The sequence below is a fragment of the Talpa europaea genome (assembly GCF_964194135.1).
Source record: "Talpa europaea genome assembly, chromosome: 7".
In the NCBI taxonomy this organism is placed as follows: Eukaryota; Metazoa; Chordata; class Mammalia; order Eulipotyphla; family Talpidae; genus Talpa; species Talpa europaea.
In genome coordinates, this window is record NC_140074.1 from 95,378,068 (window position 1) to 95,392,476 (window position 14,409).

At 41.5% G+C, this 14,409-nt stretch overlaps 1 protein-coding gene across 3 annotated transcripts in view; it reads left to right on the forward strand.

Annotated features, from left to right (window-relative positions):
* Positions 1 to 14,409, forward strand: part of DNAH9 (dynein axonemal heavy chain 9) — a gene marked incomplete at its 3' end in the record, with an annotated part of 308,650 nt that overhangs the window by 274,828 nt on the left and 19,413 nt on the right. For all 3 annotated transcript variants that reach the window (XM_084236563.1, XM_084236562.1, XM_084236564.1), the window contains exons 62-66: positions 1,880 to 2,007; positions 4,472 to 4,699; positions 8,689 to 8,880; positions 10,334 to 10,525; positions 12,603 to 12,773. In XM_084236563.1, coding sequence (XP_084092689.1) covers positions 1,880 to 2,007; positions 4,472 to 4,699; positions 8,689 to 8,880; positions 10,334 to 10,525; positions 12,603 to 12,773 — 911 coding nt within the window. The remainder of the gene's footprint in view (positions 1 to 1,879; positions 2,008 to 4,471; positions 4,700 to 8,688; positions 8,881 to 10,333; positions 10,526 to 12,602; positions 12,774 to 14,409) is intronic.

Sequence of the window (14,409 nt, forward strand, 5' to 3'; positions counted from 1 at the left end):
TCTAGAAAAATGTTTCTTTTCCTCCCAATTTCTTGGGTATGTAGAATGGGAGAGAAGTCCACAGAAATTACAGTGTCTCAAAGAGAGTAAAGGTAGAACACTCCAAGAAGGTGCTAAAGAAGGTTTACAATGGATCATGGTTCCAGGTGACGCCACCATGTGGAGAGATGGATGGAAATCAGAAAGGGAAAGATGAGTTAAAGGCAATGGGGATAGGGCCATGGGAGCCATAGCATAAAACAAGAAGGTGAAGACTCAAGAGAACATGGCCGATGAGAGGGGCTTGCTGATGACCTAGCAAGGCATCTTGAAAATCCCAAAACCACTAATGGAAGAACTGTGCACAGTTGCCTCAGCATATCGCAAGGTTGGCATGTGATCAGTCGTCTTTGGCTGAGTGTAAGTCCCATAAATTTTCCCTTTCCTCAGCATCTCTGAGATTCATTTTCTTTCCCTTCAACCTCCTCCTCATCATGCCTAATGTCTAGATTAATGCAAAGTGATCCTTGCTGGACAGTGCTCTGCTAGACATTGCCCCTAATGGTCCCTCCAGTGTGTAGTTTTCACTCTAATTTTTATTAAGCCCTTCTTTTCATATCCTTTTCAGGCCAATAAAAAAGAAATAGACTCTTTTGTAAGTAGAAACATCACCAAGGCTATCTAATAACCCTGGCACCTTTTATTCTGGTGTTTTCTCGGGAATGGGTTGTTTATATTGCTGATTCTAAGGCTGACATCAAATCTATTGCCAGTTAAGATTTATAGAATTTAATAAAGTTATTTCTTGGGTTCATCTCCATTAAATCTATAATAACTATTTCTATCTACAAAAAGTCATGATCTTGTTTTGTCTTGTTCTGTTGAAAGAAATAGCTAATATTGACAGTTATTTTTAATTTCTTGCGCCAAGTATCAAATTTTCAATTTTAGTCCCCTTGAAACTAAATTTTAACTACAGATTATTATTATTTTCTCTTTTTCAATAGCTCCTCTTCTCTCTTGTGAACTTCACTTTTCTAGAATAATTACTTGATGATTCCTTCATGGCAATATACATTTTTATGATCCTTTTGTCTCAAGAGTATTATATAATTTCTGTAATTTTTTATTATATTAAGCTAATACCTGATATAAAAGCAAAATTGGTCCACTGTATTTAGGTCATTTCTTTGTGTGCTTTTCTTGGAGACCAACTCATGCATATTGGTCTTGCTTCAGAGACATGGTTGTGTTAGTTGATTATTCCCTTACTCCATTCCTAACACCAGCAACATCCAATATGATGTAATCGAGATACAGCCTACTGTACATTCACACCTGTACAACCAAGTCCCTTCTTGTCTTTCTACTTGCCTCTCTTCAGTTTGATGCATGAAAAACAATGAAATAAAATTGTCTACATACTGAGAATAGCAAGGGAGGGGGTTAATATGACATTAAATGTGGGAAACCAGAACTATTTCTGATCACATCATCCAGTAAAGGTACAAGGAAAATTTATATTCAGAGAACAAAGTAAGTTAGAAGAAGCCATCCCCATGTACTTGCTATTCTTTGAGGCTTTTTCATATCAGCATTCTAGGACAATGGCCCAATACCTGGCCTCAAAAGGAATTTAAACAGAAGAGCACCAGCACAATGACCCATTCTAGGGACTAAGTGAGGAGGGCAGGGTGAAGCAATTTGGTGTAGAGAAATACATCCTTTTATTTGAAAACAAAAAACTGGGAGATGTTGACCCCTCAGTATATGTGGTTTGGTGTATGAGTTCAGGCATGTCTGTGTTTGAGAGCAATATAGAGGTGTGTATGAACTTATGAACATTAAACAACATAAATCATTAAACCAAAAGATAACAATGACAACATACTTCTTTTAGGTAAAAAACTGGGATATACCTTCAACAATCGGAACTTCCACAACGTATCTTTGGGGCAGGGACAGGAGGTCGTGGCTGAGGCCGCGCTGGACCTAGCTGCCAAGAAAGGTCACTGGGTTATTTTGCAGGTACGCCCCCCCTCTGCCCTGATCTCTCGATCCCATACCTGTTTGGACCTTACATCACAACCTCTGGGCACCTGTCTTCTCTTCCTTTTGCTGCCTTTCCTTCTGCATCCTTACCCTCTTCTTCATTTCCTAGTCCTCTCTCTTTCGAATTCTCTCTGTAGTCCTCTTCTTTACCCTATCCCCAATAATCCTTTGTTCCCCACCCTGCTGTGCTCCTGGCATTCTCAGCAGTTTAAATAACTTCACTAACAAAAACAAGTTGATTCCTACTTTGGTATAACCTTTGGAAGTTGGTATTCAGTTGAAGATAGAGGCAGCTGGATTTTTTTAGCTGCTGATCTCTTTCCATATATTTCACCAAACTTTTTTCTGATAGACCTTTCTATATTGTGTTACCTGTTATACATTCTCTATTACAGGTTAGAACTTAGACTCTTTATTGAGAGTTCATGTTGGTACTTGGAAATCTGAAACAACTACCACTGGTAATCTCACTGATAAATTATAAGAAATCAAATCTCTGGTTATGGCCACTTATTCCTGTTTTGTGCAACTGCATCGATGCCAGGTGCTGCTCTTTTCTCCTATAACATCATGCAATCACCCAAATTAGAGTGACCTTGGCCATATTGAAATGATTTATTATATGGCTATGTCCTTCACTACATTTCCTTAGGGAAAGAGACATTCTTTATTTACCTTTTGGCACCCAGAGCACTGCCTTGAACACAGAAAACACTCAACAAAAACAATCAATGAAGAAATCAATGAAAGAAAGAATAAATGGAAAAACAGTCACTCCCATCCTATTCTGGCTTTGATTAGCAAGAATTTCTTCTCTCCTGACTATTCATGTACCACATCTTGCTGTTGGATCTTCATCTTTAATTATCTCATCATTCATTCAAAACCTAGCAGCTGGAGATCTGCCATTCCCTGAGATGTCTTTTCTAGCAACTGTGGGCATCTCAGGAGAAACAATGACAGTGGCTGGCATTCTGCTTCCTTCCACGTGGATCCACATGGTGCTGGGAGGGTATGACCTCCCCACTGTCTGAGGCACATTAGTCAAAGAGACCTCCTTGTGGGCACTAGCATCTTGAAGAACTCTATCCCTTAGACAACAGTGTGTTTCCTCCCCCAGCACTTACTGGCTGCCAGGACTCCCACCCTTGTGCTGATGTGGTTTCTGAGATTAAATTCAGAATCTGGAATTCCTAAAGATGTATCACTTACCCACTTGTGGGTCCCTGGCATTGCACATCTCTCTGGAACCCTGGCTCGCAAGGCAGCAGACTGAAATCTCCTGTTCAATAGAACAGTTATAAACGAAGTCTCTAATTTAACAAATTTTCACTTCAACAACCACTGCTAGCTCTTACATAGCATTTTGCAGTATTCAAAGACCTTTTAAATGCATCACCTTTGGTTATTTGCAGCAATTCTGTGTATTAAGCATGGCAAATATTATTGTTATTTCTTTTATACAAGAGAAAGCAGCACCCAGAGACTAGACTGCTGTAGCCCAAGTACTGTGCTCAGCGACAATCTGTGTGTTTAAGGCTCTGGGAGCAGGCTTCCTCAAATATTTACTGGGGCACTTTTATCTAGCCATCATAATGAAACACATTGCAATGCAGCAAAGTGTCTATCCTCACCAAAGTGAAAGGTGCATTTGCAAAGTAGTGTTAAGAAATAAAGGTAGGTTTAGCTAGACAGACAGATAGGAATCCATCAGGGAGAAAAGAAAGACTCAAAAACCAGACAGAAGAGCTTGTGCTTAGAGTAGGGAGTGCCGTTGCTGTCTGCAAGCAGCAATGACTCAGTGTGTTTTAGGAAGATAAGTTTGGCAACAATTAGCTGAATGGTTTGGAGACTGGGGGAGAGGAGTCAAAAGAGCTAGCTAGAAGGAGTTTAAATCGGTGCTTTTCAATTTTTAACATGCATACAAACCACTGGAGGATCTTATTAAAATACACTGATTCAATATATTTGAGCAGAGCTTATGAGTCTGCACTTCTAACTAACTCCCAAGTAATGTTAACTTTGCTGGTCCAGAAGTCCCACTTCTGAAGATCACAGTTTCAAATAATCCAAGTGTCAGACAGTGGGATCTGAACTTAAAATGTAAACACACGTTAGACTCCCAAGTGTGACTCCTAGGCTGGAGGCATCCTCATTACCTAGGAACTTGCTAGAAGTGCAAATTTTCAGGTCCTACCCTAGAGCCACTTGTTCAGAAACTCTGGAGTGAGGTCCACCAATCTGCTCTAACAACCCCTGGAATAGCAAGGATAGGGTTCAATTGCAGGATACTAGTCCCCATTACTAGGAATCCCAAGATTCATGTTGTAATGTATTTGAAACTAAGGACTGGTCCCTTCTCTAACTGCCTTTCTGATGAGTGTCTATTGCTAACAGAATTAAGTGGAGTCCTATGTCGGGGGCCCTTCTTTCCCACCAGAACATCCACCTGGTAGCCAAGTGGCTTGGCACCCTGGAGAAGAAGCTGGAGGAGCATAGTAGGAACAGCCACCCAAAATTCAGAGTCTTCATCAGTGCAGAGCCTGCACCCTCCCCTGAGGGTCACATCATCCCCCAAGGCATCCTGGAGAACTCCATTAAAATCACCAATGAGCCTCCCACGGGCATGCATGCCAACCTGCACAAGGCACTGGACAACTTCACTCAGGTATGGCCCTGGGAACAGGGGATGAACACATCACCTCCATAAGAACTAATTCAACTGGGTGGGAGAAGAGCATGCCACTGGGAGTGGAGCAGAGTGCTGGCTGGACTGTGGAACAATGTGCTGTGTGGGTTATATCCCTTCCCTTCATGACTGACCTCCACCCAACTCCATTCTCAATGCCCAGACTCTCATGGGGTTGCCAATCTTAGGGTCTTTCTTTGACAAGAGGTCTACATGTGATCTAAATATTTTGGCATGAAGAAGAGCATGTTGCTCACTATAAATGAGCTGTACTACTAGTCACATGCTTGTCAAGAAAACAAAGATGTTCATGTTCAGATGATAACAGTTGCCCTCTGCCTGCATCTTGAGTAAAATACATTCAAATAATCCAGGTATCAGATAGTGGGATCTGGGCTTGCAATGTAACCATGTGTTAGACTTATAGAGTATGACCTGAAAACCAATAGCATCAGCATTATCTGGGACCAAGTTGTTAGAATGCAAATTATCAAGCCCCACCCAGACCTACTGAATCAGAAACTCTGGGGTGTGACCCAGGAATCTGTGTTCTAACTAACCCTCTAAGTGATTCTCATGCATAGTCAAGTTTGGGAACATTTTGCTCCAGTGAGACTCAAAATATCAAGGTGTAGTGTGCAAATGCAGGCTACCACTTGATTCATTACTGGGAATTCCAAGACTCATGTTGTAGAGTGTTTATTTAAAACTGAGGCCAAATTCATAGGTGGCCAACTCTGTATCTAAAGTAGCACTTACACAAAGTCTGCAGCTCTGGCCTCTTTTATCTTCTCAGAAAGACGCCCTTTCTTGTTGCTTCTTCCTTGGAGAGTTCATGGGAAGGAGAGTACACAAAATACCAGGATGGTAGGGGCCATGAGACCAACCTTAATATGTGTTCCCCAATATGGACCTTGGTGGAGTCCAAAGGGAAGAGGTTCAAGCATCTGTTGACAAGATTTTCCTTTCTGATGCCGTGAGCACCAGTGGTTCTCCAGCTTCACAGAACCCATGCTAGAACTCACCACGAGTCCCAGAAGGGTCTCTAGTTAACTTGAAACAAGTCATCTAATAAGTCATCCAACAGGAAACTACTGTTGTAGCTAACCCAACATGAACCTTCAGGACCAGCAACCTTTTAGGACATGGTCTAACTTGAGATGACAACCAGTGGGCAGAGTCTCAGAACATTTTACTGGGTTTTTAAGACTCCTCATAGCTCAGGAGGTAAGCAGTCCACCTTGGAGATGGAAACTTCTGCAGATTTGAGAAGCAAACCTGGTTCATTCTCCTCCTTTTTCACTCACCTTCCCAACCCAACTCCAACCCCACACATAATCTAGACCAAAGAATGGGGGAACATTACTAGGAAATTTGGGGTATTTTTGCTTGCTCTTCCTGTTAGGAAATACCTGCTCATTGAAACATGAGGCAAAAGGTCGTGTGCATCCTCAGCTAGGGGCATTTTCTTTCCTTTATTTTGTATTTTTTTCCTAAAGAGGTCTTAAATAAATTCCAGAGATCAAAATTTCTAAATGTTCTAGACTTTATATTCCACATGGAGAAAATATACATTCTTTGAAATTTATAGTCTTCTTTATAGGAGATTATAGTTGATTTCAAGCAAAAGCATTTCTACCCTTAAAAATCATCATGTGTGCACAGACAATATATGGCATGTCCATGGAACACTCTTTGGCAGAAAACCAAATACCAAGACATGATATAACATAGAGTAACCTGGAAAACATTATGCTAAGTGAAAGCAGCCAGACATGAAAGGCTTCATTTATGTGAAATGTCCAGAATAAGAGCTCAGTAGAGACAGAAAGTAGATTAGTAGATGTCTAAGGCTGATACAGTAGGGGAATGAAAATTGGCAATGAATGAATATCTGGTTTTCTTTAGGGGCAATGAATACACTCTAAAATTAAATTGTGGTGATGGTCACCCAACCCTGGATATATTAATAACATTGAAGTATATACTTTAAATAGATGATGTGTATGGTTTGTGAGTTACATCTCAATAAAGTTGTTAAGCAAGAGTCCATTGAAGAGTTTTCATCTACTACTCACCAGCAAAAACAAAAACATTATGTCTACAACATTGAGAACACATGTAATGCCACCCCACTGGACACTTAATAATGGTTAAGATTGTAAATTTAATATAGAGAGTTTACCATGGGGTTTTTTTTAGCAATTAAAAGTTGAAAAAAGAAAATGCACTTGGATGCAGTTAGCTAGTTCTGTTGAAGGATAAGTAGCAGTCATTCCCAGCTCATGAGGCTCTGGGACAGAGCCAGAAAGAAAGGCAGCAGATGCTGTGTCTCCTGACAGTTAATATGATAATATTGTTGCTCTGTGGGAGTACATCATCTACAGTCATACCTGGCTTCATCTTCTCAGCCTCCCATGGACCTTTGTTGAACTTACTTGTCCTACAAGCCTGATGTCCAGTCTTGGTTATCCGGCAACCCAGGAATATATCTGAAGATACTGGTCCTTTTTCTGGTTAGTCTGTCCCTTCCAGTTGTTTTTTGCCCATGTATGGCCATCTTAAGTAACTCACTCTGAGACAGACTTATAAGTACTCATTCACAGTTTTAATTGTTTCATTCTGCATTTATAACTGGCCTGGCTATTGAGCCCTCTTACTCAATCTCTTCTTTCAGAGTCCCATTTGCAACCATTTCAAGGACAAATTGAAGAAATATGTTCTTTTTATTCCTGCCTCCCTGCTAGCTATGATATTTGGGTTGGTTATTTTATTCTGACTGTTTCAGCATACCACTGCCCACTGGTTTCAGCACTTTAGTTTGTGATTTCTTGTCTTTATGCTTAAAGGCATTTTTAAACACCCAGTAAAAGCACCAGAGCAACCCACACACACCCAGAGAGAGACTGAGACTTTGTCATGGCTTCTTCATAGAAGAACCAGACCTAGCAGAAGCTTAGTTTGTCCCATCTCCTCTGCACCTCCTTCCCAGGTAAACAAATCCAAAGACAAATTCTTAGAATTGTCAGGACTGAACCCAGTCCAATTTGTGTGAGCTTTAAAGTGCCTCTCTAGGCCTCTACCTGAAATATCTTGCTCCTTCCTGAACAAAGAGGGTCTCATTCAGAGAAAAGTAGTTTTAATTCCAAATAATTCAGGGATCCCACCATCCCTGCAAAATGCAGGCTTTCTCCTCTCCACCATCACCACCACCCCCCTTAAAATCCACCAAACACAATTGCAAGGCCTTCTTCTGGAACATCTCCCACTCCTCTTTTCTCCATACATCGTTTTCTTCATCCCCTCCCCATGATTCAGGTTTGTCCCCCCTCCTTTATCCCTGCAGCTAGGATGCCTCTGTGCCCTTGCTTCCACATGTCCGATCACCCCTGCAAAGGTTGAGTGGAGCAGTGCGGAAGGTGAACACAGCTTTCCTCTTGTTTCTCAGGTTCCACTTTCATCTTCTCCCTCCTTCAGCACTCCCCCAACAGATGCGCTGAGGATTCCTCAGTCACATAGACAGTAATTACACCTACTAGGTTTCAACAAAGGGCAAGAAAAACATGGTAGGAAGGGAAGAAATTAGAGATGATGCTGTGGAGGTTCTCACCCACACCCCAGCACAAAGCGACATAAAATGTGACAAACACCACAACACTCCCGTTGCCCACTACCATTTTCATTAACTATGTTTGGGAACTTAATTAGCACATTCATAAGCATAAGATATAACTTTAAACCAAACCCCATTATAATCTGAATCTAAACCTTAACCCAGATTCTAAACTCAGCAAAGGCCCCCCCACACCAAATCACAATACAACCTGCAGCCTCACGGTAGCTCAAAGCCTGACCAAGACACAAAGAAACTATTCCAAACACAGTGTCCTGCCACCATAATCACATCCCAACCTGCCCTGTGTAACAGCAGCTCTGTGCTAACATTAAAAGCCATGCTTTCCTTTCAGGATACCCTGGAGATGTGTTCCCGGGAGACAGAATTTAAGAGCATCCTCTTTGCTCTTTGTTACTTTCACGCGGTAGTGGCAGAAAGGCGCAAGTTTGGTCCCCAGGGGTGGAATCGTTCTTACCCCTTCAACACCGGGGACCTTACCATCTCTGTGAATGTGCTCTACAACTTCCTGGAGGCAAATGCAAAGGTAAAGGGCCCTGCCAGCATGGGGGGGGGGGGGTTGGGAGGCAGGGCCACCTCTCAGGATGATGCCTTATCAGCAGGAGCATACTGAGGAAGGTCTAAGTGGAATTACAAAGTACAAGCTTTAAGTACAAGTTAACCAACTAGTCAACTCCATGATCTCTATGAGGCTGAGAATGCCATGGTGAAGTTAGAACTAAGAAAGCTCAGGAAACAAGCTAATGACCCATACATGCTGTCAGTTGGTCCCCTAAGTTCTCATGCCAAGGCCCCCCAGACCACCTCTGGGCATTCCCAGGTTGCAGACGACTGTAGATTGGCAGAAAGAGGCCCCATACTCACCTGATTCAAATTCCCAATTTAATTAGCCAAGCACCCAGAACTTCTCTTGGGGCACACAGCTCCTCATATAGGTGTGGTCTTGCTAAAGTCGGAGAAGAAGCCAAAGTCGTCTTGGCTTATTCTCTGATATCTGCCTTTCGAAGAAAACTTCCATTCACAATCCATCCTCTTCCATTTTTTTTTTTAAGATTTGTTTATTTATGCATACAAGACCTGGGGTACAGACCAGAGGTACAGGGGGTGAGAGGATTCACCAGAGACAGAAAGGGGAACAGAACAGGCAGACTGACCGAATTCACTGCTGAGGGGAGCAGTGGGCCAGTCAGGAGAGGTCTGCTGTGCCATGTGGGTTGCTCCCTGGCCAGGGATCGAACTTGTGCTGCAGTGGCTGCAGATTGCTTCATAGGTTGTGTCTTAACCCCTTGTGCCACCAAGGAGGCCCCATCCTCCTCCATTTGAAGGAATGCCCACACCATCTAGGTTTTTCTGGTTCATTGGCCAAACACGCAGCATCAGCAAGGTAGCAAGCACCTCCTCCTTCTGGGTGGAGGAGGGAGGACAGATCAGACCAGGAGCTGCCTTCAGCTCCTGGGTCCTGGAAAGCCCACCCTTCGCATATCATCCCTCCATCTGCTGCACTGCCTCAAGGCTTTCCCCAAGTGGCACCACCCCCCAACTTCAACAACAGAGAACTTGCATGCTGTATTTCATTTGCTCTGAACTTTCAAAAGTGGCAATTCATTAATATGCTAATTATGGCAGGAAATTAGAAAAGAACCCTGGTCCTCGCTTTTCTCCATTTGACATTGTCTATTTAAATAAAGGACTTGTAAGTAGAACCTGACATTATTGCCACAGTTAATGGCCATGAATAAGGGAAGGCATAGATGTGAGAGGGTTAACACTTACCTCTCCTCATCTCATGATGAAATTTGTCAAGCATTTAGAGCGCTCCCACTTGTGCCCCATGCTGCTGGGCCTTGGGCCTTGCAAGTAAGTAAAAATATTGCTCCCTATCTCAGGAAGCATGCCATCTTTTGGCTTTAGGTTCTTCCCACATATGGGGCCAACCCCACCACCTATATGATGGAATTGCTCTCTTTCCCATCTCTCAGGTCCCCTATGATGACTTGCGTTATCTCTTTGGAGAGATCATGTATGGAGGCCATATCACAGATGACTGGGACAGGAGACTCTGCAGAACCTACCTGGAGGAATTCATTAAACCCGAAATGCTAGAAGGAGAGCTGTCTCTGGCCCCAGGGTTCCCACTGCCAGGGAACATGGACTACAATGGTTACCATCAGGTAAGGCTGCCCTTTCCTCATGATGCCTGATGCTGCTCACGCAAGTTCTATGCTGCTCTGCTCAGCTCAGGATGCTTGCACAGGGCCAGGGAAGAATGGTTAAAGAGCTGAGATGATACAGAGTCTGCTTCTCAGGGCCAAGTTCACCCTGTTCAGTTTGAGAGATAGGATTTCTCACTTCAAATCAATGATAAAATTGAGCCTTCAGAGATTTCATTCTTGATGTTTGGTTCAATAATTCTATTTGTTGCTCTTTTCTACAAAGAACATCTGGGGCATTTATTTGATTGTTTTCATTCAACATATTGACAAAACCATTAAGAGCAACATTTCAGGTAAGAACTTAGACAACTTTTAGTAAAGTTTATATTAGTGATTCTAAATATCTCAGAAGGACATGATCTTGTGGATAGAGCCTTCACCCCAGCTATTATCTGAATACCAGCTCACATTCCCACCTCCACATACTGAAAAGACATTCTCATGGGGCTTTTTCCTTACTGTTATCGTGGGTTTTTATTTTCCTCTTACTGTAGCTATTTTTAAGGTATTCATCTTTGCCTATTTGACTTGCCATGAAAATATATATATATGTGTGTGTATATATATACATATATATATAATGATTTTTAAGGCCTTACTTTTGAGCATACCTAAAAGAACTCTTAAATACCAAACTTAAGAGAAATACCAGTCCCTTAAGTTACAAGTTTCATTTTTTTTTTAATTTATAAAATTTAAGAGAGTAAGTCATAAAAGTCACTAGATTCAGACATGGTGGACTTATGAAAAGAAATTACAAGCAATTTATTTTAAAAAAATGAGAGGAATTTTAAAAACAAACTGCTTGACCAAAAGTAGCTTTAATCAAAGCTTTAGTCAAGAAAATTGTGTAAGAGCGTCCCCTAGTGTCCATAGAGCAATTTGATCGGAGATTGTGTGATGAGCAAGAATAACATGGTTTGCACAACTTCCAAAAGAATGAGTAAGATGCTCCTTTGCCTTGACCTTCTCTTTAACCTTTCAGTTAATAAGTGGTTTTAGGACACATAGCAAGAGTCCATAAGTCTGTTGGGTGTTGGAAGAAATACAAAAATAAACACATGCAAATTTTTTACTCAGTTTATATGTTGCAAACATTGAGAAATCATCAAAATCAAATTAGGAGCTACACTCAGGACATTTTTTCACTGTAATCCAAAGAATTGGGAAGAGGTATTTAGAGAACATTCAGAGAGAAAAAAAAAAGAGCTGTAAAATCTGGGAGGACTTTTAAGGGTGGCAAACTGTGCTCAACTGGGTGGCACCCTATTTTCAAATTTTTAAGTTCAAATACATTTCATCAGGGGCATGAAACTACCAGTTCACTGTAAAACTCACTTCAACCTACAGCAGGACTCACCCATTGATTTTACATGCATTTTTCCTCATTTTTTATTATCAATTTGTCTGTCATTTGCGTTTCTATATGATTTTGAGGTTAAATTTTTACTTTTCCACATGTGCACATTCTCCACCCATCCTCCACCAAATCTCCCATGCCAATGACTATCCCCTTCCTTCTCCTATCCCCTTCTCCAGGGCCCCGTATTTGCATTTAGTTTTGTCATCCTTGACTTAGTCAGAGGGGAGAAAAAAGGGGAAGAAGGCTGGGATCCTAGAAAAACTTGAGTGAAAAATACCAGGTAAGGATTAGTATTTCTGAAGGAGTCCTCATGTGGGGAGGGACAGGCATATGTCAGGGAGCAGCAGCAGAGGGTGAGATTGGAGTTGGATAAAGTCATCTGAGCTTCCTGAAAAGGAGAATGAACTCATAAATGTGAAAGTTCTGGGAAACTGGTGTGGCATACTAAAATGGATGATGTCAAGGAAAGGCAAATGAGAAGGCTATGCACTAACAGGTGTAGAGCATGCTGACATCCACAGAATTGGTGAGCAGATTCACCTGGCAGGCCAAGGCCTGAGGTCTGCGCAGGCCTGTGTGACTGTCCTGCCCTTCAGACAACAAACCACAGTGGGACATGGGAGATACATCTTGGTTGGTTTTTAAGTGGGCTTACCCTTGATTGACTTCCAGTACATTGATGCAGAGCTGCCTCCAGAGTCACCTTATCTCTACGGCCTCCACCCAAATGCAGAGATTGGCTTCCTGACCCAGACCTCAGAAAAGCTCTTTCGCACAGTGCTGGAGATGCAGCCCCGGGACAGTCAAGCCGGAGATGGAGTTGGGGCCACTAGAGAAGAAAAGGTACGTGGTGGGGGTTGTTGGACCTCTTTCTGGGGAGCACAGGGAGTACAGAAGGAGACCTCCCCAGGACCAACTGGCAGTACACAGCGCAGAACAGGCCTCACACATGTGGGTGCAGCCTTAACATGCTTGCACTTCACCCCTAAGAGCCTCTCCACCTCCCTTAGCCTTGTCAACACCTTAGCCCCTGCCAAGCAAAAAAACTCTATGAACAAAGTCAAGCCAGGGGAACTTATGTGCAACACAGATACATGGGAGTGAGCACATTTACTAATAAACAAAGAGTTCTCAGATCTGGAAACTGAGGGAGGGAGCAAAAGAAGGTGAAGAAAGACACAAAAAAAATCCACATAATATGAGTGGCCAAAAAAAAAAAAAAAAAAAACCAGTGAAATATTCTCAACATGATCCAAAACTAAGTGAAGTCAAATGAAATACTGTCTTTCACCTCATGGTAAAGATTTTAAAGTGGGATAACGTCCAGTGGTGACTGCATAAGAAAACAGGCATTCTCATCCCTGTTGGTAAAGGTTTACATTAAAAGCCAATTTGACAACAGCTACTAAATTAAAATGCTTATATTTTTACCCATAATTCTATGGGAATTGAACTAGTGTAAATATTAAAAAGTAAGCTGGTTTTATAATATATTTAAATTTAATATTAATTAATTATAGGATTATTTATAGTAGAACAAATGATAAATAGACCATATATTCATCAGTAGGGTAATTATTCAATAAATTATGGCATGCCAAAACAGTGGAATAGTATATACTATTTTATAAAGCAAAGCAAAATACTTGTGTAATAACAAGGGAATGTGTCCAAGATTTACTATAAGGTGAAAAAAACAATCTGGAAAAGCTATGTGTACAATGATCTATTAATGATAGAAAGAAGTGAGGGTGGGGGAGAGAAAAGAAAGATACAACAGATGGGATGGATGGATGTATAGCTAGATAAATACATGCATGCATGATGAAAGGATGGATGGATGAGTAGATGGATGATAGATGAATACAGAAATAGAGTAATATGCATTGAAGGACATCTGCAGAAGTTTTAAACTAAAAAATTAGTAGTCATTCTTCCCCTTTTAGAAAAAAAACAAAATTATGGAAGGATAAGGGTTTTGTTTTTAATACCATATGGATTTGTAATGTTTAAATTTTTATTTGCTTGTAAAATAAAATAGGTCACATCCCTTAGAATTCACTCCTTCTGTAGGAAGGGGCCCCTGCACCTCTCTGAGCGTGAAGGGTCCTTTCTGTCTACGGATCTACTCCCTTCCCTAACAGTTCTTACCTCCTCAGGCCTGCTCTCCAGCTCTTCCACAATCTGATAAATCTCTGTTTCCCCATGTTCAATGTGTTTTGAACAATGCCCCCAGACTATCTTTTCATCTCTTTGTGACTAATACACAAATGGCAGCTCACTGATACAGGGCTGTTTCTTCAAATTCAACTCCAGAGACAGAAATATGATATAGTTTTAGCCATTTGTCTTCAACCCTAGCAGCAGCTTTCAGGTACCATTAAAATTCCATTTCAGTTTTTGCTATGACAGCACCCGAGATCCATTTGTGACAGGGCGATGAGGTTTTTACTTTCTTTTTTCTAAGATCAGCTCTTTT